Source organism: Anopheles coustani, chromosome X, assembly GCF_943734705.1.
Source record: "Anopheles coustani chromosome X, idAnoCousDA_361_x.2, whole genome shotgun sequence".
Lineage (NCBI taxonomy): Eukaryota > Metazoa > Arthropoda > Insecta > Diptera > Culicidae > Anopheles > Anopheles coustani.
Window position 1 is genome coordinate 11,202,279 of NC_071290.1, and position 27,623 is coordinate 11,229,901.

The 27,623-nt window shown below is 49.3% G+C and overlaps 3 protein-coding genes across 3 annotated transcripts in view; 2 read left to right on the forward strand and 1 right to left on the reverse strand.

Moving 5' to 3' along the window:
• The window catches only part of LOC131269499 (aminopeptidase N), a 232,460-nt gene that overhangs the window by 188,605 nt on the left and 16,232 nt on the right, over positions 1–27,623 (reverse strand). The gene's annotated exons all lie outside the window — the stretch shown is intronic.
• Positions 3,406–22,352, forward strand: LOC131269495 (leucine-rich repeat serine/threonine-protein kinase 1). The gene is made up of 16 exons (XM_058271874.1): positions 3,406–3,535; positions 3,608–3,773; positions 9,424–9,583; positions 9,653–10,083; positions 10,147–10,462; positions 11,809–12,394; positions 12,443–12,739; positions 12,809–13,215; positions 13,387–14,937; positions 15,022–15,204; positions 16,220–16,250; positions 16,698–17,395; positions 17,447–17,786; positions 18,358–18,947; positions 20,199–20,828; positions 20,916–22,352. Exons 1-16 carry the CDS (start codon positions 3,476–3,478, stop codon positions 21,973–21,975), a joined length of 7,506 nt encoding a protein of 2,501 aa, XP_058127857.1. The 5' UTR covers positions 3,406–3,475; the 3' UTR covers positions 21,976–22,352.
• Positions 23,474–27,014, forward strand: LOC131269509 (putative mediator of RNA polymerase II transcription subunit 26). Its single transcript, XM_058271905.1, has 5 exons — positions 23,474–23,531; positions 25,740–25,873; positions 25,989–26,210; positions 26,590–26,688; positions 26,760–27,014. Exons 1-5 carry the CDS (start codon positions 23,474–23,476, stop codon positions 27,012–27,014), a joined length of 768 nt encoding a protein of 255 aa, XP_058127888.1.

Below are 27,623 nucleotides of genomic sequence, written 5' to 3' on the forward strand. Positions count from 1 at the left end.
TCGTTTGAGTAACCTTGTGGCAGCCAATCGAATCTACAAGCTTACAATGTTTTCCCGCGGTGTGGCGCTACTGTGCGAGCTGTAGTAACAATTGTTGCCGTAGAAACAATTGTTTCACAGTTGCATTTCATACACAAATTTTTATTTGATGCTCTTCAATACAAAACCAACTCCATACAGTGAACAAAGTCATAATACAGAAGACACCAGTGTTGATAGGTTTGTGCTGCATTGTTCGCTATCGACCTTGGTGGGGCGTGTTTTGCTGTCAGTGCTAAACAGCTGACAGTAAAGCAGCAGTCAAACAAACAGATCTGCGTAAATAAGGTTCTCTATCTGCGATGAAATCAAAACAAGATGTGCAAATTATGAAAGAAAACTTACAAATCGCGACAGGTGCGCGTTAGCGGATAAGGCTAAAGGATCAGGAAACATTAAAAACAAAAAACTTTAGTGGAAACATTATCTGCAATCCTGTGTTTGTGTGTTTTAATTCGTGCCTGTGCATGTCGGCGATGCTTGGTGAAACATTAAATGTTCGGCCGTGAGTAACGGTGGCTCTTGAGGCGCAGGCAGCATCGCACGGACTGCGGAAAGCGTACCACAGCGTCAGGGAGCCTCTTACGCCATTCGTCTTTCTGCTTCGTGCCTGCACGGTACCCGGGCGTCTGCGCATTGGCAGGCCAATTATAAAAACAAAAAGAAAAAAAAAACAAACTAATTCGTCCAACTCTCGTTGGTTGCAGCTTCGAAACGGAGGCAGCTACCACCAGAAGCAATCGTAAAAAGAAAGTTTTCGGTCACGGCTTTTTGTTGTTTGTTGTTTTCTTCACCCCGCTGATCGTGCGAAGCACAAGAAGAGGGAGGCATCGTTCCTGTGCGGTACTAAAAAAACCCACCCCCTACAATCCACCAAAACCCACACACAAACAATCGGTTTCGGGGTGCTTGCTGTGCGTGAGAACATTCGACATATTCCTCGGTCTATCATCATGCGCTTCCATTAGCCACAATGTGTGCAGATTAGGGAGCTTATGACCGAGTGAACGGAAGCCCTCTTCCCGAAAGGCGATGGGCTAGCTGCCGAAGGGGGATCCAGACTGAATAACATTCCCTAACCAGTAGCGAGATATTTCGAGTGATTATCCAGAAACGCCTGTTAAAGAATACAACATCGCGGGACGGAGTGGAAGTGACGCCTACACCAAATAATACTCACCAAACCGCCAGTGGGATCTGATGCACAGGCACACGGTGGTCAACCGCAGCATTCGATTCAATGTTGGCCGATAAAACACCGTCGCCCGTCGGGGAGGAGTTCCCCGGACGATTGCTGCACCAGGTAATATCATCCCGTGCGAAGAAGGAGTGGGCTGAGAGAGTGAAGGGTGAACGGGGAGGGTGATTGGATAGTGCCCATTCAGCTGGATCGTTTTTTTATCGATCTACATCCGATTTCGGTTTAGGGCTACTGTTTGGTGCAGTTCTCCCGTTCCGTCAAGGTGGCTTTGCGTAACACACGAAAGTGACAAGAAAGCCTTGCAAGCTACGGCCCCCAGTTAACACTTTCTCCCAACGCGGGGAGCAGCCCCCTCTCCCCCAACGCGTTGTGAAAGAAAGAAAACCAAAAAGAAATTTAGCCGCGAAGAGAAATTATGCCATTCGCCGTCATGAAAATAGCCACCGAAATCGCTTTACCTTGACCCTGAAGCGCAACTTCACCCGCTCGCTGGTTTGAATGGTTTATGGAGCGGCATGGTGGAGAGGACTATGGTGCCCTTGCCAACCCACCTTAATGCAGTACAAGCAGTGTGGCATAGGCAGTGTGGTAGTTGAAGCATTTTGTTAGCACATACCGGAGCGTCTCAATCAATCTAGCAAGACAGCGCGTTTCTGGTGTAACGACCGAACACCAGCTCTTCAATCAGCACACCACAATCAACCGTCGTTCAAAATCCACCCCATGTTGACGATCGGTCACTTGATTGGCAGCCTGAGCTGAACCGATGGGGGAGCTCCGGCAGGAAGTTGCTAACCCAATCTAAAGTGCTGGGCAAACGCGTTCCCATCGCGTTTCGGCTCGTACTTTCATATCATTTTACCGTTTGCTCTTTCATCCCAACCGTAGGAATACGAATGGCACCGCTGGAGACGAAGCGAAGGTGGTCAATCTCCTCCGTCCTTGGAAGAAAAAAGGTCCAGATTTCGGATTGTTCGATCGGACCTGCTTGGAAGTACCATGGTTCGGTTAATTACCTGACGGCATCGCAGGGCTCTCGTTGTCGACGGGCAAACGAAAACTGACCACATGAAACCTGATCGGTCGGCATAAATAAACCGCACCCAGCCTGACTTCCGTACGGTCACGTTCGGTGCAGCTAATGCACGGCTTCCTAAAGGGGCAGTTTTTTGGCTTCCGTGCGGCAAACGGCAGAGCCCGTTTCGTATAATATACGATGATCCAGCCATACGGCAGCTGACCGCAGGAATTACCATAAAACAAGAATAATAAGAATAGCAGTAACTAAGAAACGGGTTGGACGGGAGCATTACCCTCCGAACTACCATATTTGTTACTATGAGAGTCTCAAATATTTATGAAACTTTGTTCATTTATCAGAATGCCATTGATACGTAATCAACTGACGTATTCTTTACTTGTAGGTTTTTATCCTAGATTCCGATTGCCCTACAATAAGAGTTGGTTCGGTAATTTGTGTTCACGCCTCGTGTCACACAAACGCTAATCCGCCGGTGAACCGACCTGGAAGGCTGTCGGCGGCCGGTGGAAGCCGATACAGTTGTGGGAAATACGATCAGCCAACGGGCGCCGTTACGCCGTATAAGTTCGCGAGTTCACTTTTTTTTCGCGCGTTACGTAATGGCCTGCCTGCTCAGAGGAAGCGAACCTGTGGGGTCCTTTTTCCTGGCGTAGAGCATTCTTTCTCTTCTGCCAGCAAGGCAAGCGATGTAGGGACGTTGGAGATTCAGTAAGGTTTGCCTACACTGGCTTTGTGCATGAGTTTTTGTAAGGAGAGTGATCCACTGCATCGTGTAGTTTGCTTCAGCGGGAGCATTTTGCTAATCGCGTTTGGGGTTCCGGCGGTGGGTGTTCTTTTCGTGGAAATGTTATTTCCCACCTGGTTGGCTCTGGGCTCGTACGAGTGTAGTTCGTTTCAGCTGGCTTGACTCAGTAGAATCCAGCCCATCCGAGAGGATGCATGCCGTCCGCGATGGTGAAACGACCGATTTTCCCCGACCGAGGGGCTTATTCGAACGCAAAATACGCGCGCTGCGTGTGGCGGGCCGACTGTATAATTGTTCCGTTCGTCTCTTCAAGGCCGCCTTGTGGGATAATGTGGAACTGCTGGAGGACCTGCTGCAGGAGGAGGTGCACCTGATCGACTGCCTCGACGCGTGGGGCCGGGCGCCGATCCATGCCGCCGCCGTAACGGCCGACTCACGCTGCCTGCCAATGCTCATCAATGCCGGTGCCAACGCTAACGTGACAAGCGGTGCTAGGTGTGACAATAAGGTAATATCCGGCACGTGGTTCGTGTGTTTTGGCCCGGTGTTCGTCAACGCTAAGAGTCTCGTTTCCTTCCAGACTGCCCTCCATCTCAGTGCCGAGCATGGTCATGTGAGCAACATCAAGGTGCTGCTGGACGCGGGCGCCTCCTTCATTGCGAAGGATCGCAACGGACTGACGGCGCTCGATTTGGCAGAACGCAGCGGGCACGAGGCTTGCGTCGAACTGCTCAAGGAGGCGGCCGGTAAGTTTCTCTGTTCCCAGTTAATTAGTACCGTCCGCGTCCCCTTCGTCGCGAGGTCGAACGTCGCATATAAAGTAGGTTGAATAAATTGCAGCTTCTTGCCATTGTTTGCAAAGTTATCTCAAATTAAACCACGACGCGCGCGCTGCGTCGTACGATAAGATAAGCAACAGAGAACATTTCTGTCATGGGAATGAGGTGATAAATAGATCAGTGGTTTGTTTTAGTTCATTGCCTCTTTTTCACGTTCTAGCACATTCTACTATAAGCTATCAACCTTCTTTATCAGACATTGCACAAATGCTTCACACAACGTAAATTGATAGAAATGTGAAACATCATCATCTAAGGACTTGTCTCGTTAAACGGTACAAACGCAATCAACATGCCAATTTCGTGCTTTGCTAGCATGTTTAGGAACTAAAACATGCCCTTATAACAAATCAACAATCAATCATTCGTTATCAGCTTATTAAAATAAGTACTCAGTTTGTTCACACGATTGTGCTCGAATCATTCGGCCAAACTTTTTTTACTAATCTTCAATTATTTTTATTATTAATTTTATTTTAAAAAAACCCGGTAGGATTGTATGAACATTCTGTGTTCTGTCATATGTTAACACTTGGATGTTTTGTATTTCATTTCATTTCAACACATTTTCTTTCTCAACTATCGAGAGAAATGTTGATAAAAAGGGATATGGATAACAAAGCATTTGGTTAGGAATAGTTTTGTCGTTCCGTGTTCATGTGTAAATTCTAGATATTGACTGGTATTTGTAAAATATTTCGGTTACGGGCCAATATCATTTAAAAAAAAGCGAATATGTATTACAAATCTTTCACATTCAACTTGATTGGTTAAATAATGTTAATCTCATAGGTAGTGTATAAGTTGATTTGAAAAACAGTTTACAAACTCAGTTGACAAATGAAATTCACAGGACAAATTTAAAACATTGTAAAGGGGGTTTGCGGCATCGTCAAACATGTAACATAATGTGCTTCGAGATAAGGACACTTTTTCTGGCAACCTTTGCGATATTCTTCTCTCCTAGCAGAGGATTATAATTTGATTCCGGGTGATTTTTGTTTCCCTTCCGGGAAAAAATAAAGAGAGCACCTCCTCGGAAAGGACTCGCACTCCAAGCGATGCGCATTCAGCACACGACGTGTATGTGTAGCCTCGTTACCATTGCCTCCATTGCTTCGGCGCTGTACAGTTTTATTTTTAGCGAAGGAGTGAGGGAGTACACCCGGCGGATGTGTGTGCGATTGCGTGGCAGTGGGCATGTCCTGCCGTTCGGAGGCTTTGAGTTTTTTTTCCCCATGCCGGATGTTCTCGTTGTACATTGCTCAGTCGCGGTTAACAGTAGCCGAACGGGGCCCGGTTGGGGGGACAGAAAACAAACTCCCCTAGACACGCGGAAGCTTACAGTTTCTCCGCGCCCGGATGTGGAGCCGACTCGCGTGCACGTGTTCGAGGGCCTTTATAGTGGGGAAACAGAGAGAAAGAGAGGGAGAGATACCGTGTATGGGAGCAACCGGGTAGGTGGGTAGACGTAGGATTGTGTATCGATTTTTCTGCGATTCCCCTCGTCGGTTCGTCTGCGGTTTTCGGAAAAAAGACCCCCTTTCGGTGCGCTTGGAAACGATCGGTCGGCATTGTTGCGAATCGCGTGCATCTCGACTCGGGACAGAACGGTGCGCAACCGGGGCCCTTTTCCCAGTCCCAGTCTGCGGTGTGACATCCTTCGGCTTGCCCCGGACCACCGTGGCCATGTTTCGCCGTCGACAAACGAGCACGTCATAATTAGCGTCTTCGTGCGCTCTTATCTGGATCATACGTCAGGCGACGGATTGTTCCACGGTCGGGTACGGTTTGCGTCCGCGTCACGGCACGGCGACGGGTGTTTGTAGCGTCAGTAAACCGTTCGGAAAGGGCTGGACCGGGTGTGTCTGCCTAAAGCCAGTGACTGAAGCGCAACGGTGCGTGGTTAACGGTTGCGGACGTTGCAGTCGATCGTCGTTGTGGATCTATCTTTGTTTTCTTCTCTCAGTTCCTTATGTGTCGCCGGACTACAGTCGTGCCCGGCTGGCGGATTGTGCAGTAGAAACGGGGTGCCAACCGTTGTTCACTGTAGTGACCCGGCCAACGCTTTGCCTCGTAGTTGGTACATCACTCTCGTCGTTTCCCTCCCTCTGGTGGATACATTCTTACCAAGGTTTCCTTCTAACATCTTGTGTCTCGGTGCGTTGAGTGCGCGTGTTCTAAGTGTTTTTCTCCGGTCAGTAGTCCGTCCGCCCGGCCGCATAGCACCATGTCCTGGAAGTTCCGCGAGGTTCCGAAAACCGGCGCCGAGCGGGCGTTCGATGCATGCGACTACTTCGTCGACGAGGTGATCGAACCGTGGAAAATACCAGGTAATAAAACGAAAACCACCACCACCGCAATCGTTTCCGCAATGGTAATAACCTTCTTTTATGTTTATCAGTCTGTAACCATTGACCCTTTGTGTACTACAGTGCAGTGTGTTGTGCTGATTAAAGTGCAAGCAATAATCATATTCTTAATGCGATCAAGTAATGTAGGCGATGGAGAAATACAGGATGTACTTTGTTCCATCTTCAGACACCACTATGTATGATGGCACAAGTCCTATTGGTTCGGTAATGGACTTCTTCTTCTTCTTCTTTCGCTATGCGAGTCGGGGTATATCCTCCTACGCTAAGTCGAACGTTTGTTCCCTTACTCGTAATCAGAGGCGTACCGACTCTGTCCGAACTCCTATGAAGGGGCTCGTCCTTTAGGACCGGCTAATAATAGCCATATGTCCACCCGCCGGCCACGGGAGGGATAATTCCTTCCGTTGTCAGGACACAAGAACTCGTGGTCCGCTTGATTGACTCAAACAGAACGAGATGTGCGGCAGCTAGGATTTTTCTGACCTGAGCTCCAGCTCGGCGTGACCACGCGGTCGTGCCGTAACCTTACTTTTCCGCTAACCCTTTCAGGAACTGCACTGCTAACCTCCGCTCTGATTCACTGCCGAACTGAAACTGCGGTAATGGACAAATACAGACAGTCGTAAACGTCAAACGCATAAAACCTATGTTTACCATTGATTGGTGAAGGGAAATGTTTAATCGATCTAAATCAATTATGATAAAAATGACTGCATCAAACAGGGCAAAATTAATGTTTTCGGCAATGTCAGTGCAACTGTGTTATCAACACATTCGTTACTTACACATAGAAGATCTTGTTAACACTAGAACAACCAGACCAATCAATTTACCAGACCGGACACATTTTTTTTGTAAATGTACTAATACTGATCAATCATTTGAATTCCCACTAGAAGAAGGTGTACGTCATCATGGTACGTTGGGTTGGCCCTTTTTTTGGCTTGTAATATCACCAAAGCAACGTCAAATCGATGTCAATCAACAGGCAAGCCCATATGTTGTGCACCCCGTTGTGTTGCGAAAAGCGCAATGCGCGGGTTAGGCGCTTTTATTTCTTCGTGTGTCCATGCCGTTTACGTAGGGTTTGGATGTTAGCCCCTTACGTGTTGGGTGTGCTGCTTGCGTCCGGGGGGGTTTTGCATATATCTGAATTTAAATTCAATGGGCACGGTCTGGGTGTGTTGCGGTGTTGAATTTTAAAGCCCAATTACATTATACCCACCACCCGGTACACCCCCGTGCCAACCATCATTGTCCGTTGCACACCGAAACGGCATTAATTCAGCCAGATTGGGCTGCTAGAGAGCCAACGTAGAAATCATGGTCCGCATCTGGTCGCTCTCACTTTCCTTTTGCTGTCATATTTTCGCTTCTTTTCGAAGGCTACCTCCGCGGGCAATCGCTGGCTGCACGTGAACGCACCGATCCGTAACGATCGCAAAGAAAACCACGCGACGCACACGTGAAGATGTGAATGAATCACGATAAATGTTCAAGCGTTAATTAAAAAACTTCGCTGCTGTTAGCTCGTTTGTTTTTCTTCTGTATTGCATCGGGAGTGAATCAATCAAGTTGGGTGAAATCCGGCGGGGGAGAAAACTGATTTGATTCATCAACACTAGTCGTTCCGGAGGGTGTAGTTTTAACCATTTTTTCTTACTGAAATTAAGGCTGCAGGATATTTTTGCCTTACAATTGCGTAGAAGCATGAGGCATTTCTCGACGCACATAATTTTTATTCCAAAGCTCTGCAATTCACACTTTTTGACGGCTACGAATGAGGAAGGAAGAAGGGGTGGTACTAAAATTTGGAAAATTTGCGCTCTAATTGCTCCAGAACTTATGTTCTAAAATGAGTGATAAATACCTGCTCCGATGATGCTATCATAAGTATATGTACGTCAGTGTTAATTCGAAGCGACTGCGATGCCACTCAATCAACCGCAGCAGGCGAAACCACAAAAAGGTTAAACTGAACAAAGAACAGATTCGATCTGATGTACGACAAATTAATAACGACGCCATCGATTTCATTACTTTGGTTGCTTTGTGGCGAACCGGAAGATCTATTTTGCTCGCACGGTGTTCGGTTTTTCTTTCATAAACGGGTTCAACACACCCTTTTAAAAGTAATACATATTCATAACCCGTTTTCAATCTATAACTTTAGTTCGATGTTATGTCAGACAACTTGATTATCGTACTGTAAAAAAGATCGATGTATAATCTCTTCGTTATATATGGACGAACGCACAACACTAATTTGCAGAATGTTATTCGACGGAGCTGCAAAAAGGGCCAGATGATCAAAAAGATACCGAAAGCGCGGGTTGGATACCTTTAATGATGATTTGATGTTTCCAAAGCATTACTAAACCCTTTTGAATAGAGTTGTAAATAGTAAAGTTACATTAAAAAGTGGTGTAAGAAAGAATATAACAAATTTCATCATTACATTTTTTATACATTTTCATACTTCTTTTCCTTGAGTTTTGATCTTTTTTGAGAAATAAATTTTGGTTCGTTGTATTGTTCATTAATTTCTTTGATTGTACTTGGAATTAACGATGACTCAGGAAATTTTAGCATGAGCAAAAATATAAAAAAAAAATATATATAAGATAGAAAAGGTCTATAAAAACGATAGAAAAAGTCTATCAAAAAGTAAAGGAAGAATGCACCTGGGACACCTCGTTCAACAGTTTTAATTTTCATTTTTGGGGAAAAACAAACCTGACATCGTGAACGAATCCGATTAAAATTGAAATTGGTTTTTGTTATAAAGCGTTAAAAATTGTTTACTGGTCGGAAAGCCGACCTCTGCGTTATATCAAATGGGGATTGAACTTAGAACAACAGATTGAAAGACTGATCGCTGTACCATATACGCTGAAAAATTCTGTTCCCTCAATATGGGTCCATCTAACCAGGATACCTAGTTGATTGAAAAAGAGGAGCTAGTTTTGAAATAAATAACAGCTTCCCAGGTTCGAATTAGCTATGAGGCTTTGCGTAGAATATGCGAAATTTAGTAGAAGAAACAAAAACTGCGTTGTAGAAGATCAAGGACTCGTTGATTCAATATACTTGACAAACTAAATGTATCCTAAGTTGAAATAATTTTGATGTAAAATATAACCGACCTCATTGTTGTTCTTTTCTCTTTTCTCTTCGTGCAGACACCCGCGAACAGATTCGTACCCAGAAGCACAGGGCGCTACGTGAAGCGGTCACGGCGACAGATGAGGGTGCTGTGCAGCTGCTTCTGGAGGGCATCGGTGCCGAGCGGGAGATCATCGTCAACATGGCACCGGGCGGGGCAAACACGCTTCTCTTTATGTGAGTCTCTAGTCAAATTCAACACTTTGACAGTTCCGTTTAATTGTTCATTCCTCTTTCGCTTTCCAGCGCGGCACAGGCCGGTTCGGAGCGAATCGTGCAGATGCTGCTTTCGGCCGGAGCGGACGGGCGGGCCCACGCCGTCACGAGATACTCACCGCTGTACACGGCGGTCCACAATGGACACGCCAAGGTGGCCGCAATGCTGCTCGAGCGCTTTCCGCAGCTGGTGCAGCAGGTGACGGTCGAGCGCTGGTTGCCGTTCCACGCCGCGTGCATCAACGGCCACAGTACGGTGGTGGAGATGCTGATACGGCACCCGTACGCCGAGGAGCTGCTCAGCACGTACCGTAGCCCGAACGGGGAGCTCGAGTGGCGGCTCGCGTTCGACCCGAACGCGCAGGATGTGGCCGGCCAGACGGCACTGTACGTCGGCTGCCTGCTCGGCAACCCGCAGCTCGTGCAAACGCTGCTCTCGTGGCGCGTGAAGTGTGTCCGCCGTTCGGGCCCGACCAGTTCCTCCTCCGCAGCTGGCCTGCCCGGTGCAGCGCCGTTAGACGGAGAATCATCGGAAAACGCCAGCAGCAATACCACCACCAATCCGCTCAGTCCCACCAGTCGGAAGATTTCTTTCGGCATCCAGTCGATTATGTCTCGGCTAAGTCTCAGCGGTCGCTCCGACCCGTCGATGGACGCCGAGGGTGATGACTGCGAGATGCGCTGCCCCCTCGATCTGGACATACTGTGTGGGGCGGCTCGGGAAACTGCACTGCTGGCGGCGGTGCGCGGTGGCTTTCTAGACGTCGTTACGATACTGCTAGAAAACGGGGCCGACCCGAACGTGATAGCGCGCGCCGTGGAGGACCAAAACGATCCCAAGTGAGTCTTCGTTCATCGCAAGTTTAGCCTTTGAGTTAACAGATTCCTATTGAACATGTCATATGTGACGCTGAGAAACGCAACCAGATCCCTTCATGTATTCATCACAATTTGACATGATCAATGCTTCAAATATTTCGTAAACTCTTCTGGCAGTATGACAACAAAAAGCTTTTCTCTTTTCTCTTACGTAGTACTACTATTTTTTAATCATAAGTGTTCTAGTTAAGAGTAGTTAAATCTGGATAAAGGTTTGTTTTGCTTTGCACTACGTTGTCAACATGTGTTGGCGAGCGTTCTAACAAATAAGGTCCCGCTAAGGTAGACTTTCTAGCTGATTTCCTAGCTCTTAGCTTAATTGGAAGTTTAAGAATTGCTGGTTCTCTACCGGGTAGTTGTCTAAGTATCGTTTTTTATGTTTTATTATAGCTAGTTGCCTCTGCTTTTGTTAGAGGCGTCATGAGGGAAAAATCGATCGCTTGGATGTCGCGGTGTATTCTGCCCCATATATCCCAGTGCATATTACTCCTGATGAGGATGCTTTGTTCATGTCTCCAGTAATCGATGTTGCTGTTGTTATTTTTTTATTCTAAAGCTGGCCTTTATGATATTTGAGATGACTACCAGAGATTATATTGATGTGCTAAACGTGCGTTTGCTGTCATCAATTTGGAAATTTCGAAAGGAACATTTATGATCCATCTGCTTGTTAATACCATGGCAACCAACCATTCAATAGTTGAAGAAAAAAGGAGATTTTTTTTGGATTGGAAAGGCATTTCATTGGGGATATTTGATTATCTGTATTTATTCAAAAATAAATGGTACGCAATCCTATTCGAGCTAGTGCGGCCAATACCGACACGTTGGACAATCTTTGCTAGTTAACTCCAATAAGTGTATACCAAATCGAACTATTCAGATCATTTAAATGATTTAAAAGTGTATCTACATTTATCAAACTCTTAAATGTATTATACTTTCACGTTAGTTAGGGATGAAGCCTTTAAAACCCGATTGTATTTTAGTGGTCTTATAGCAACATGGCAATCATTAAATGGACTTTCAACGCTCTATCTTATTATTTTCGGTAGACTATGTGTACTATCAATTTCCGTATTTGTTTAGGCAAATTTGGCAGGTTTTTATCATAAAATTATTGACAGTAAGAAATCGTAAAAACCGAGGTGGTCTTATGGCAACTTTACAGAGGGTATTCAACAACAAAGCAGGTCATGTAACAAATATGATTGTGATTGGAAGCGATGTTGACGTTACTGAGTCAATGAAAAAGAGTAACATTTATTTTCTTTTGCTGTTTATTGATGTTCTCTCCCACACTCTAGATCGTCGGACGAAATCTACGGCTTTTCGAACGTCCCGCTCGCCGAAGCGACCCGTCAAAAGTCGCTGCCGATGGTGGAGCTGCTGCTGAAGCACGGAGCGCGGGACGATCAGTCGGTGGCGCTCGGCATCGCGGTGCAGAACGCCGACGAGCCGATCATATGCCGGCTGCTGTCGATCAAGGCGCACCCCGACCCGGACTACAAGATCAACAAGAAGGCGTTCGCCGGCCAGGAACCGTCGGCGGCCGAGTACAGTGCGTCGCCGCTCGCGTTCGTCAAGCTGGGCAGCAACTGCACCTACAGCACGCTGTTCCCCAGCACGGCCACGATGATCAACTGGCACAGCAACAACTGCCGGCTCGGGCTGATCCGGATGAGCTGGCTGAGCGAGGCGGTGCTGCAATGCAATCGCAAGCTGCGAGCGCACCCGCAGTGCCACCGGCTGGCACTGGCCGCGCTGACGCGCATTGACATCTCGCACAACACGCTCACGACCCTGCCGGCGGAGCTGTTCACGCTGGGCAGCCTGCGCTATCTGAACGCGGCCCAAAACAAGATCGAGCGGGTTCCGCTGCCGGACGAGCTGGTCGAGCCACCGGAGGCGGGTGCCCGAGGGCGGCGGGGCTCGGGCAAGCTGCCCGACTACCACTGTCCGGTGCTGGAGGAGCTCTACCTGCAGGACAATCGGCTCGAGTGTGTGCCGGCCACGCTGTTCCGCCTGCCCAGCCTCACCATCCTGGACGTGTCGAACAACAAGCTGCAGGAGCTGCCGTTCGAGATGTGGAAGGCGCCGAAGCTGAAGGAGCTGAACGTGGCGTTTAACTTTCTAAAAGACCTACCCTCGTTGCCGCTGGCCGAAGCGGTGCCGATCGGGGCCGACTGCGCCCGACTCGATCTGCCTTCGCCCGGCCCGCCCGACGGTGTGCCCGGCGTGGCGGCCGGTTCGGTGGCGGCCCTGTTCAATCCCTACACCGGCGCCTCGTTCGACGATGGCACCGAGGCGCTGTCTCGCAACCGGCACGTCACCAGCCTCGAGCTCGTTAAGCACCACATCTGGGCACGCTCGCTCGAGGTGACCGAGCAGGAGCTGCGGCTGGTGGACGCACGGGCCGACAGTGCCCTGTCGCAGCTGAGCAGTCTCAACTTGGCGAACAATTTGTTCACCAGCATCCCGCTGGCGTTGCCCTGCCTGGCGGTCAACCTGACGCGGCTCAACATGTCCTACAACAACCTGCGCTCGATGGGCCACGTCACGAGCTACCCGGCGTCGCTGAAACAGCTCGATCTCGGTCACAACGACATCAGCTGCTGGCCGAGCCTGCCGCGTCTGACGGCGTCCGATCCGCACCTCATGTGCTACAACCCGCAGGAGTCGAAGAAGCAGCACACGGGCGCTGGGGACGGTGGGTCCGGCAGGCCAGCGGTCGGCAGCAGTGGAAGCAGCGGCGGCGGCAAGGGTAGCATATCGGCAGCTACCACCGGTTCGGGCAGTAGCATCGACGGAAGCGGAGACGTAGCGTCACCGTCGGCGTATGTCGGTGGCAACGAGGTGACGATGGTGGTGAAATCGTCTACCAGCTCGAACAGCATTACCTCGTTGCGGACGGCGGTACTGAAGAGTGTCTGCTGTCACCGGCGCCATCTACGGCTCGAGTCGCTTCGAACGCTCGTACTGGCGAACAACCTGCTCACGCGCATCCAACTTTCGACCGACGACGTGACGACGCTCGGCGAGTCGGAGGACGCCGAGTGGAGCCTGATCGGACTGGCCAAGTCACGGCTCATCTTTCCCAACCTATCGATGCTCGACATCAGCAACAACTGCCTGAAGGAGATCCCGCCCGCCATCCACGAGCTGACCAACCTGAGCGTGCTGAACGTCAGTGGCAACGTGGACGTGACCGAGCTGCCGCCACACATGGGGCTGCTTTCGCGGCTCTGGAACCTGAACACACGTGGCTGCCCGCTGCAGGATCCGCTGCGCTCCATGATCGAGAGCAAGAAGTACAAGACGATGGACATAGTCGGGTACCTCAAGTCGGTGTACGAGGATGCGCGCCCGTACGCGCGCATGAAGTTGATGGTGGTTGGCGTACAGGGCATCGGCAAGACTAGCCTGCTGGAGCAGCTGCGCAGCGAGGGGTCGGCCCGGGGCAAGAAGCCCGTCGACCACTGGGCGAAGCGGATGGGCCACCGGCACATCAACCAGAAGACGTCGCGCGGTGCTAACATGTCGACCGTCGGCGTAGACATCGGCGACTGGGTGTGCGAGAAGAAGGTCCGCGGCCAGTCCAACCACGGTCCGGTGGTGTTCCGCACGTGGGACTTTGGCGGACAGCGTGAGTACTACGCCACGCACCAGTACTTCCTGTCCAAGCGCAGCCTCTACCTGGTGCTGTGGCGCATCATCGATGGGCGGCGCGGGCTGGCCGAGGTGCTCCAGTGGCTCGGCAACATCCAGGCGCGTGCCCCCAACTCGCCCGTCATCATCGTCGGGACGCACTACGACGCGGTCGGTGAAACGCTGCCGGCGAAGAAGGCCGAGGAGTTGCAGCAGCTCATCCGTGACCGGTTCATCGCCGTGTCGGACGCGGAGAAGATTGGGCTGCCGCGCGTGCTGGACTCGATCGAGGTGAGCTGCCGCACCGGCCACAACATCAAGCTGCTGGCCGGGCTCATCTACGACACGGCGTTCTCGCTGCGGCCGCCCGGCTGCAAGGAACCGCTGCTGTACCAGCGCGTCCCCGCCAGCTACCTGGCGCTCGAGGACGTGGTCGCGCAGATCGCGGCCGCTCAGCGCCAGCAGGGCGCCGACCCGGTGCTGGACGCCGAGCGCTACCGCCAGCTGGTGACGCACGAGATGCAGCAGCGCGGCCTCAAGGGCTTCCGCGACTGGTCCGAGCTGAACCAGGCCACCATGTTCCTGCACGACAACGGTGTCCTGCTGCACTACGATGACGCGACCCTGCGCGACCTCTACTTCCTCGATCCGCAGTGGCTGTGCGATATGCTGGCGCACGTCGTCACGGTGCGCGAGATCAACCCGTTCGCGCGCACCGGCGTCATGAAGATGGACGACCTGCAGCACGTTTTCAAGAGTTCCTGTCTCGGTAGCAACAACCATCGCGGGTAGGTTGTAGCAGGCAGCTACCAAGAAATTGCTGGCATCTCACTAACCTTCTCTTCCACCCTCCCCCCCCCCCCCCCCCTTAGATACATCGTCAGTCTGCTGAACAAGTTTGAGGTAGCGCTTTCGTGGGACGCCCGGACCCTGCTGATACCTTCGCTGTTGCCGACGGAGGAGGACAGCAACTCGGATCGGATGGTCACGGTGAAGGTAAGCGATCTAGATCCGAATCGGCTCATAGCCTTTCCCTACGTTACGTATTCTCTTATGTTATTTGGAGCTTTATTTCCCTTCCACACATTTTAAGGTTTTAGAATTGTGTTCATGTTTAATAAACATAGTTGAATAAAAGAACCAGCAATTAAACAACACTCTTATATGTCAATTCGCCTCGTGTGGGTGAGTCGAAATCGCTTCGAGTAAAATGTTTTTGATAGATGTGTTAAAAACGAAAAGCAATGAGTGACTAAAGCTTCTTCTCAATACTCTTATGTCATTTCATAATTTATCAGATCCAGTTGGAATAGCAAATTATTATTTCATGTCCATATTAAGTTGTAGTTAATGCATCACTTACCATTTGAACGTTCGAAATCTTCAGCACCTCGAATCTTATTTTGCTACTGGTTGTAGTTCCCGACAGAATATCCTTTTTTTTACTGCGAGTTCGTGAGATGATTGATCGAAAATGTGTTGCTATTGCTGTATTCTCATTAGTTATAAGCAAACGTACGGTTTGAAAGTGAAATAGATCGATCTTTTTTGGATGAACATTGAAACATATGTATGCTTCTAGGATGAAATGAAAAAAATGATAATTCTGCTAGTGTGATTTACATTTGATTTCACTAAATTTAGGATTCAATTGTTTTTCTTTATAGTTCTTCAGAGGTTACAAAATAGATCCTGATAGTTGAGAGAGAATTGATCCGGATGGTTGATTCGAATTTCTTGTACTTCACATTTTCAATACACTATTCCAATAATCGTTCCGTGATCCGTGATCTCTGTTCAAGTTAATAAAGGGTTTACTTCTAAAACAAACGTTGCTCACAAACGTAACATTTGCATAAAAAAATAGAGAAATTTTAATGTCTTTTCATGCAAAAACGAAAAACGCTAGCAACTTTCTTTTGAAAGCAAGATAAAAAGTAGCATTTCTTTTGAATTCAGAACAAGTTTGATAACTTTATCATTCAAATTGAATTACTTATTTCTTATTTGTCTATTTTTGTAATGCAAACATTATGTAATCCAAACAATCTTTAAAACGTTTGAGACTAGTTTAGTAAATTTGATTTATTCGGAGGAAGTTGTGTGAAGCATGCACTTAAGGAAGCTAATGTAAATATTTCTTTTAAATTTCTATTATGTACAATTTAATTCGAACTGATATTGATTGAAGACAGTATTTACATTCATTTGATTTATATTCAGTTTATTTGTCTATATGCTGCATTTCAACTCTGCCGTTTGGTAGAGGGTTTAGATTAGAGAAATGTGCAAACTACTACAGCTAATTTATTGCTCCATAGCTGTCATTGATACTGCTGGGTGTATCAACACACGGTATAGCTTGTCAATATTAATAAATGTCTATCTTTCATTTCGTTCGTTAAAGATTGCAACCCGCTCGAAGGGTTGGGTCAGCCGGGCCCGGAGGAATCCGTTGCTAGGGATGACATCCAGCACGTCGCTCCCTTCGTACGACCAACCGCAGCAGTTCGCCTCTGGAACGGATCAGTCGCCGACGCGGATGGAGGCGCCGGAGGTGCAGACGGTCCGACATCCGGACCGCTCGATCTCCCGGCTGCTGCTCATGTCCTACTTCCCGTCCGGTTTCTGGTCGCGGCTCATCACGCGCGTCCTCGCCGACGACCAGGTGGTGGAGGCGGTGCGTGGTCTCTATCCGCTTCCGCGCGAGCTGCTGGATTTTGGCGGAACGGAGGAGCTGCCAGCGTTGGCGGCGCACTGGGCCGTGTGGCAGACGGGGCTGGCGTTGCACTACGGGCCGTCGACGGTGGTGTTCAAGATGCGCGAGATTGCCGTCACCTGCCCGAGCTCGCCGTACCGCAATCCGATGAATCGCTTCAAGCTGAAGCAGGACGGTATCTGGTGCGACATCGACCTGACGACCAGCTCCATCCTGGAGATACATTTTCCCTGTAGCACACTGCGGGTGACGGTACCGGGGGCTGATGGGGCTCCGGCGTGTGAACTCGAGCCGAGTGTGCAGTGCCTGACGCAGCTGTTGGCCCTCACCGTCGACCACATCGATCTGCTGCTGGAGGACTGGTATCCGACGCTCGGCACACGGTTCGTACACACGTCCGAGGGCCGGTTCCTGGTGACGCGTCTCGTGCCCTGTCCACGGTGTTTGCGTGAGTGCGAAGAGCGCCACGCACCCAACCTCCCGTCACAGGTGAAACCCTGCTCGGCGGCGCACAACCAGCGTGCACCGTTCGCCAACGGAGGCACGGACCGGAACGGCATCCACCGGCATCGGTTGAGCATCGGCGAACGGCCGGCCGGCGGATCGCTGGTCGGGGGCGAATCGAGCGGTGGCGGACTGAACGAACTACCTGGCATTCTGCACGATACGAATCCGGCCGCCGGCCGCAAGTCGCAGGACTCGCTCGGCTGGTCCGACTGTGACTCGGGCGTGGGCCAGGAGACGGCGGACAGCTCGAGCGAAACGTCCATCGAGGGCTATCCGCTGGTGCTGACGGGCGAGGGCTCCCCAAGCTACTCGTGGATGGTGGAGGAGTGCATCCTTGCGGCTTACGATCGGAAGCTGGTCTCCTGTCCGGTGCACGGCGAAATCGAACTCAGTCGCATCACGCCTGATGTGGTAAGCAACATGATACGTTCACTTTTATGGAAGGTGTCATTACCGGGATACCTCTAAATCAATCTGCGATAAGTATCCCATCACTGTCACCATATGAGGAGCGTGGCCAGTCCTGTACCGACCTTACTTAGCGACCTAAATACTGAGAACTCCCGAGACTTCGGATGAATGACGGACGCTGTTAGCTTTGTATCTGGCACTTCCAGATTAAAAATGCTAGCCTCTATTTTACAAATTTGTTGAAAAAACTGTCTTAAAAATATCTCCTTCGGTTTTCGTGTGGAGTCCAACGGAGTGAGTTCTGGCTTTTCTGCTTTAAAATTGTGGACAAAGTGAAAGGACTTATCATCCGTGGCATGTTAGCGACTTCAAGCAGGCTCAAGGTTGCATAGAATTTTTCCATGCAACATGATATTGCACAACTTTCTTCCATGCAACAGTACATGCTAAATTTTATATATTACAGAAATAAAATAGATTTTCTCTCGAACTATATCTAATTTCAACCTCGAACGAGACTTATCGACAATTCGTATGAATTTCATATCGATCTCGTTTTGTTCGTTTGCAGAACTTTATGGACCTGCCGGAGCGGTACCTGATCCGCTCGAGTGACATCAGCCGTGGGCCGCTGCTCGGGCGCGGTGCGTTCGGGTTCGTGTTCAAGGCGACGTGCAAGACCCGTTTCGCTCCGACCCGCCCCGGTGGCACCTCGCCCGGGCCCGCTACGACGATCAACGTCGCCATGAAGATGCTGCAGCCCGTCGCTCCGGGGCCACGCGCTCGCCAGAGCGCCATCATCGCGTACAAGGCGGCGCTGGGCAAGTGGGAACGCGATCCGCTTCAGCATGCCTGCAAAGCGTACTGTACGGCCCGGCAGGAGCTGGCCGTGCTGCTGACCCTTCGCCATCCACACATCGTGCCGCTGGTCGGTGTCTGCACGCAACCCCTGGCGCTCGTGCTCGACCTGGCGCCGAAGGGGGCGCTCGATGCGGTACTGCGACACTACCGGCGCAGCGGGGCCCGCATCGGGCCGTACTGCTTCCAGGCGCTCGTGCTACAGGCAGCCAAAGCGATGGAGTACCTGCACCAACGTCGCGTCATCTACCGCGACCTGAAGGCGGAGAACATTCTCGTCTGGGAGTTCCCGGAACCTCACGGGTAAGCATGTGATATTTTATCTACTTTTGCTTGTTTTCTACTCAAAGCAACTGCTATCACTTTACTGCTATGTTTATTTCACAATTTGTTTGTACACTCTATTTATCTATTAGTTGCTCCTATCCTAGAAGTTTTGAATGCCTAAGACATTACTTATGTTTTTTTTTTAAATATTTTTATCAATTGTTGCGATGTTATCATGAATATTTAAACTTTTTATTTTGGTTTGTTTTTTTTTGAATCACATTCTCTCTTTTAGCATATCGCTGATTTGATGCATTTAATGTGCTCACTTGCTTATTGCGCAGCATTAACTGAGCACTCTTTTCAATGATTATTCAGCGATGTGAATTATGTCACTCAATTCAATGAAATTATGTCTCACCTTTGCGGTCTAAAATTCATAAAAAAAAACTTACTTCATATTACGGCGGCGTATTATATTGGCCTTACTTTCGATCTTTGAACCCAATTTATGGGTTTAATTTTCAACGTAAAATAATAAACCTGTTTTTTTAACATGTGGTTTTGTATTTGTTTTCTAGTACACTAGTTTTTCTTCAAAAAATATAAAAGATTGAAAAATCTGTGGAGTAATGGTACCAATAGTTGTGCATTTAGTCATGCATCTAAAAATATGATGTAATTTATAAATGTAAAGAACACAATATTTTACTTATTTAAACCAATTGTGATCGAAACATCATTATGGTTCTGAAAAAAAGTAGGTAACATATTTTGACCAATGCCTTGTTTAGGTAATTTTGCAATTTTCAGGGAACTCAAGACATCAATTGATAAATTCTTATGGAATCTAGCATGTTAGTACAAAAATAATTTTTATTGATTACGGAGTGAAGAGTGTTTTTTCGAACACTCCGCAGAAGATCAAAGAACAATTCATACGAGAATAAATAAAGCTTTTGTATTTATTTCTTCATAAAGCTAGGATTTTATTCCACAACTACAACCACTATGGAAGCACTTATCCTAATACCGTTTGGGAATCAGAAACATCTTCAAAAATGATGAAGTTGTTCGGTGTTAAAGAGAGATCTGATGAAAATTGGTTCTTTGAACTGGTCAAGCAGACAAATCTTAAATGTGTCTCTGTTAGATGTAGCTTTGTATTTTAAGAAAAGCCTTTTTTTGTTTTGAAAAAGTATTCATCCGTTTGCGAGATATTGAACACGAAAATGGTTGACTGTTTGGATTCTGGTGTTAATTATCCGCTTCTTTGGTTGTTTGCAGCGCGGACCATCCCGCCAACGCGGTGCACATCAAGGTGGCAGACTATGGCATCAGCCGCATCACGCTGCCGTCCGGCTCGAAAGGTTTCGGCGGCACCGAGGGCTTCATGGCGCCGGAGATCATGCGGCACAACGGCGAGGAGGAGTACACCGAGAAGGTGGACTGCTTCTCGTTCGGCATGTTCCTGTACGAGCTGATCTCACTCCGGCAGCCGTTCGAGGGGCACGAGGCGGTGAAGGAGTGCATCCTCGAGGGGGGCCGGCCAGTGCTGACGCACCGCGAGACGCACTTCCCGTCCTACTGCCTCGACCTGATGGTGCTGTGCTGGGACCAGCAGCCGAAGGTGCGCCCGTCGGCCAGCCAGATCGTGTCGATTGCGACCGCGCCGGAGTTCACGCACCTGCTGGATGTGATCTCGCTGTCGCACGGTGGCAGCGTGCTCGATGGCATCGCCTGTATGATAGCGAGCGCGGACGAGGAGACGACGGTGGCGTCCGGGTACGAGCTGTGGCTGCCGTGCTCCAACTCGCGCATCGACATCCTCGGTGGGACGGCCAAGGGCTGGCAGCAGTACCACCGCATCCTGTGCCCGCAGGTGAAGACGGGCCCGGCGGGATCGAGCGGCGGAGGGTCCGCCTCGAACGCGAACATTGCGGCAGCGGGCGAAAACCAGAACCAGCAGCAGCATCAGCACGGAGGCAGCCAGGGTGGTGGGAGCGGGTCGTCGCAGCCCACCACGCCGCATCTGCTGAAGACGATCAAGCTGACGACGGCGTGCGCTGTCGAGTCGGCCGTCTGGATCGGCGACGCCGAGGGTAACATCTACGCGTTCCACGCAGCCGACTGCGCGCACCAGTTCTCGTACGCACTCGAGCCGTCGACACCGTCGCCCGTGGTGGCGCTCGTCTACCTGAAGAAGTTCCACCGCGTGGCGGCCGGGCTCGAGAACGGGCGCCTGTTCCTGCTCGACTCGACGCTCATCCCGAGCACGTGCGTGTCGGCCGAGGGCAGCTTCGTGCTGTCGGAGCTCGGTTCCGGCGAGCGGCTGTGCTCGGTGACCGCGCTCTGGCTGTCGGAGGACGAGTGCGAGCTGTGGTGCGGGGAGCGCGACGACGCCATCAGCGTGTTCTCGCTGCGCCACTCGCACGTGTCCGGCCAGCACCACCTCACGCACTTCCCGGCGCCCGTCCCGGTGCGCGGATTGAGCGTGGCGCTGCTGTACGCGTCGGCCGACGACTACGTGTTCTCCTATCTCGCGCCGAGCTACATCCTCTACCAGTGGCGATCGTCCAGCAAGCGCGTCGAGAACAAGCTGGACTGCACCAAGCTGGTACCGTGCTCGGAGAGCCTCAAGAGCATGCCGATCGACGAGCGGCTCAGCCCGGGCAAGTCGCAAATCAGCGCCCTGGCCGTGCTGGGCAACGAGCTGTACATCGGCACCGCCTGGGGCTGCATTATTGTGGTGGAGCGGGGCAGCCTGCGGCCCACCACCGTCTTCCGCCCGTTCGAGGAGGACGTACGGTGCATCGTGCCGGTGGTACCGGCCATCACCGGGGGCGGCGGTATCACCGCACCCCTGGTCGTCACCATCGGACGCGGCTACCGGTCGCTGATCGAGCGCTACACGGACGCGACGACAAGCGGGACCGCCTCGATGCGCCAGCTGGCAACGACGCCGACGAGCCAGGACAAGCGCCTCAAGGAGTCGCTGCTGCGCGACCGCTCCAACCACATACACGCGCTCATCTGGTCCGCCGAACACTGGGCTCCTATCTAAGGCGACGGCGTGCCCGGGAGGGTGGATCGTGGATCTGTGATTTGATTTAACTAACTGTTTTAACTCACCGTTTTCGCTTTCGCAGCAAAACCCGAGCATGCGAACGGCGCGAACATTGTAGGATAGGGGAGCGAGAGAGAGAGAGAGAGAGACAGAGAGAGGCCGTATAAACGATTAGTAAAACAAATGCAAAATAGCTATTTTATCATCATCTTCATTTTTGGTTTTTAGTACGTGGCAGAACCAGGCAGCGATCATGGAACAGGCTAGGGGGGGGGGGGGGGGGGGGAGGTCTCTCTGGGGACGGTGCTAGCATTATTTTGCGAAGCTTTGTAACGCAGGAAATGTGGGAAAAGCGACAGATGCGGAGATTTGTTTAAGAGAGAATAAAGTATTTCAACAAGTTGAAACAACATACATGAAATTGTTCGCCGTAATATCTTAGGTTACAGTATAAGTATGGTAAGTGGTTCGTTAACTAGGAGTAAATTACGTGCAAGTTGCATTAAAGACGCATACGAAAGCTAAACACGATAATGCATCAGAACAAGGAATAACTACTCACTTTGTTTGTGTGCTTTCCTTAGGTCAAAGTATATGTTTGTGCTAAAGTAAATCAGGCGATTGACTCAGGAACACACAAAGCGACATTTTCTATTACATGCTTTATGGAATAACTGCTTATACGCCGAGCATTACCAGACTTACCCTATTGCGACCACTCCTTGCATATAAAGGCAGCCTTGCACATTCCGCAACACCGATGCTCTCTCGTGTTTGCTCTCTATTTTCTCCAGCTAAACTCCACTTTTCGAGCTTCTGCACCTCCGATCCCAAAGCTTTTGCAAAGTTATTGGAAAATCTGTACCACTAGGGTGGTGGGTTTTCCCGGCAACGGATGTAAACAATCGACCCCTCCCTGCTCCATTGCCTGCCTCCCGTCCCGAAACCGTCTCCCTAGTGGTATCGAGCAAGCACCATTGTCTCTGGTCGACTGTTATCCCTGCAGCCTAACAAGCGCAGCCCACGGCAGGGGCTTCGTTGCAGAAGCCGATCTACTAACATACTTCAACGTGGCTTTGCTACGGTTCAGTCGAAATCTATCGGTAGACGAAGGTTGTTCGTTGTTCCCGGAGTGCTCATCTGGAGTGCTGTACGCGCCAGAGGTACCAGATTCCGTGCGTGATATCTCCGTGCGTCTGATGTAGATCACGTGTGCACACGGTTGCAGTTCCGGCCAATCGCGGAAATGGAACACTGACCAAGCGGTGCCGTTAGAGCTGGTTGGTGGCCTGTTCAAGTCCTGGTGCTATCAGCAAGCAAACTGAATTTTCGACACCGATCACCATTCAACCGACCGTCGTCGCTGGTCGTTTAAGGCGCTTCCCCAGTTCAACAAAGGAGCCTTTACTGACCCCTAACTACCAGAGCCTCGAATTCCAGCTGCGGAGGGGCTGGACTTCAGTATTTTGTGTCGATTTACAACTGGAACCGAGTCATGCTATCGCCCGCAAACCTGGATGAAATTAAGGAACGCATTAGCAAAAATGAAGAGAGTAAGTTCTTTTGGATTTTAATGTCTTATTCATGCATGAATTTATTTTTTTCGTTTTGTATGCAAAGTAGTTTATTTCTCTTGTATGATAGTCCCTCTTTTATCAGTTTGTTTGTAATCAACAGTATATTATATTGAATAGATCATTTTCAATAGCTCTAGCTAACTGCATAGAGTTTCATCTACAGAACATTGTACCTTGTTGTCGTTACATGAATCCATTAATTCTTCAGTTGTCGGATCAGTAATAAAAGTCCTCCAAGCGTAGACAGAGTATGCCTAACTAACTCTTTCACAGACTGCGAAAAATGTTACAAAACCGAAACCATTACGAGTCGCAATTCACAGCAGGACAAGTGATGAGTAAATTGCCCAACTTTGTGACCCGATTTTGGGGACTTCCAAGCTCCAACCCAAACATAGGCTCCATTTATCCGTCGTGGTGTCTGCTGTCTAGCGCGGTAGATTGAGCTGATGTGAACGATGATGTACGGATTGTTTGCACAGAGCAAGTTGGTCTTAACCAGAAGGCGCCTCAGACCAGTGGCATTTTGTGTTAAGCATTAGCGTTTTGTCATTGATCCAACAAACAACAACTCCCTTTCCCCATTTCCCAGCGTCGGTGGATGGGAATAAGGTAAAAGGTGAGGGGTGGAGTGCAACCACTAGAAATAAGGAAATATACTGCACAACATTGAGCTTAAAACAGGTCCCACACACGCCCGGTTACTCGCTGTCGCGTGCTGTAGACTGTGACTGCCGGAATGTTGCTTGTTTATACGGTCTAGCGTTTCCTACCTCCCGAAACTACAGACCTGCCTGTCGACCGCAGGGTTATGGATAGGGTAAAAAGTTAACCGCAGGGGAACAATCGTACTCCTGTTCTGGGCTTCCCATACTCCAGGATCCAAAAACAGGACTCCTTTCGGTTTTTGTTTCGGTAATAAACTATTACTAGGCCTATTCGTTGCTGCGTCTCTAGTTCTGGGACCATCCCTGTCAAATAGATTGTTTTTTCGTTCTCTATTGCCGATGGCAAGCGAAGGGATTAGGGGTTTTGCTTTGCCGACAGGAGGTTAGGTTAGGAGGGTGGTATCCAAAATAAGGTTAGGAGGTCAACATGACGTGGAAGAAAGTTGGTGTGGCAAGGGTGTTGGGCACTGGAGTGGGTGTAGCGTTTCTGCTGGAGGTTCGGGGGACTCCTGTGTCATACGGCAACCACCGATGTGAAGCGCCACTTTCGCGCTACATGTACATCCTGATAAGAGTAACAGAAGAGATGTTTCTTCGAGGGCGTTGAAAGACAAGAAGAACCACCTCAGTAAATGTTTGCAGGGTCTTTTTGAAAAGTCTGTAGAAGTATAAGCGCAACCTCATCCACCATAGAGTGGGGGAGGTAGGTAGGTTGGGGAGGGTTGAATTTAGGCCGTCGGTGTCATCGAACTGGGTTACTATCATCGCGATTGCTATAGGTCAATGACAATCGATAGGCCATTTTGTGCTCTCTGCAAGACGCCTGGACTAGCGATTCTTTTTTGAGCGCTCTAAATATTGCCTGTGTACTAAATACTATGGAAATTTTGATTTGGTATTTACCTACCAAAAGCTAGGTTCGTTTACTTTATTTATTTATTCAGGATTAAATACTACGAAAAACATTGGCCATGGTTCACAGGATGTTTCAAAGGTGTACACATATTAAGCTAGTCGTGGAATCATTCGTTAAACTCCCCTAAATCCGATAGATGAAACAATTTTAGTCTCGGATGGCATTATGTTAACTTAAAATTAATCCATTGAATGTTACGAAAACTTTTCCGACATTCTCATCTAAATATAGGAAATGTATGTGAAATATACACATAAAACACAAGGAGTTCTAAGACTCCCTACCTCTCTGAACTATGTCCTATCAAAAAATCTATCTAGATAATTTGCCCGTTACTACGATCTTTTTACGTGGCTTCTTGGTTTCCTGTTTATAAGGTTCCATGCAAAAAAACAAATCGAACCCGAAACGGTTGCCTTGCCGAGAATCGTCGATACATGGCCTTCGGCCGCTTCCTACGACTCATTAGACAAAGTTAGCTTTGTGATAGTAATCACATGAACTGTAGCTAAAAAAAAACGATGGGAAAAGGTTACTTATTATCGGAAGAATCAGAGCCATTAGTGGTTATCGTACACTGTCCTTCTTTCGCGTTCGCAGAAATCAACGTCCTGCAGGCAATCAACAACGTGCTGAAGGAGCGCCACGAAATCGAATCGAACTACAAAAACCTGGCGCACAAGTTCAAGGAAATGCAGGACGAGGAGGCGCTCCGCCGGGCGAAGGTATGTAGTGTATGTGATTTCCTGATACTCCAACCCCGCTGGGCCCGGGCTTCCCGGTGTTGCCTTTCGCTGGAGCAAAGGTTTTGGTAAAGTTTGTGGTACTTTCGATCTGGATTTTGCACAGTTCGATGAGGCGCGCAAGAAGCAATTGGCGGAGCTGCAGGCGAAGGGAGAGGCACTCTGCCGGGAGAAGGCGAAGTTGCAGCACCAGATCGAGCACGTTACCTGGCACCTGGAGGGATGCCGGCGACGTCGACCCTGCCTAGCACGGCTGCCCGAGAACTGTCCGCTGAAGGGTGATGCACCGAGCTGCCTGCCCCACTCACCGGAGAAGCTGAAAATAATGGTAAGCTGGTTGTTATCCTGCCGATGATTTGATCCCAGACTAAACGGCATTCATCAGTGGAATGTAATAACTGTAATTCTTTAGGCGTGGATTAGACATCTGGGTATTATTTTATGGTATGCATATCTGGAAATTTGGATCTGATCCAAAGTATCCCACAAAGGACATGTTCCTTCTTATCGTGAATGGGGAGATGTTTGGGGACCTTCAAAACATTCATTCAACTTCAAGGAGTTGCATTATCGAGTTCGCCTCAAAGAGCTCCCAAACACTAAGCTCCAAAAGACTATACTAAAAAGGATACCTAAAAGAGATACCTGGCGCGATTGTTCTGAAGTCCATCTGATTGGCATGCCTGGTTGTCCTTTCCACTTTTCAGGCGAACATGAAAAGCACTGCGGACCATCTCGTGCGCGGTATCATGGATCTGAGGAAGAAAATCCACATTGTTCAAGACAAGCTGGAGCACGAAGTCGCCGTAAGTAACCCTGGTGATGTACGTAGATCGTCGATTCGATGATATAAGACTTCCATCTCTTATCTGCGCAGCGCAAGAAGGAAATGGAGAAGAAGCTGGCGGAGCTGCGTAAGGAGATCTGTCGCCACAACAAGTGCATGCAGCAGCAGCAGCAGCATCAGCAGCATCAGCAACACCATCACCATCATCAGCAGCACGGGCATCACCATCATCACCACCACCATCACACGGTGCCGGGTGGTGGAGGTGGCGGGGGCGGCGGGGGTGGTGGCCACGGGACCACTTCGCTGCCACCGATCGCGAAGAACTGCATCGCGACCAAATAGCAGCGAGTGAATTCCGAAAGCGTTAAAACCGACCGACACCAGTGTCCGCACCGGAAGTACGTCAAGCTGCCGAGAGCCACCTCCACCACGATTTCTTGAGCGCCTAGCCGTAGGGCTCTAGCTTCGTTTGCGCGTTAAAAAGGGAGATTTCGGGTTCGGTTCCGTCTTCAATTCCCTTTGGCGGCGCCTCTGGTTCTTACATTTGTTTGCTGCTCGTTGCACCATCGTTGAAAATGCTTCTCGGAATTCACAACTCATGCATATATCAAGTATGTTGATATTTAGTTTATAACTGCGAACCTTCGGTGAAATCCTTCGCTGGTTTCCGCAGCAAGAGCAAGAGACGTTGTTTGTTGTTCATTATTACATTGGCTTTAGCTTTAGCAAGATAAGTGTTTTTCATTTCATTTTTTCGCTAACGTTCAAAGGATATTAAAGTTTAAACTGTTCATCTACATTAAGCTTCAAGAGAGTATATTCATGATTGATATTGAAACTAACATGTTAAATATAGTGGCTGATTGCCGTAAGCAATCCTACTGGTAACGATTATTAAAATGCATGAAATGCAATTGCTACACCCCACAAGGATGGATAAACAGATCATGA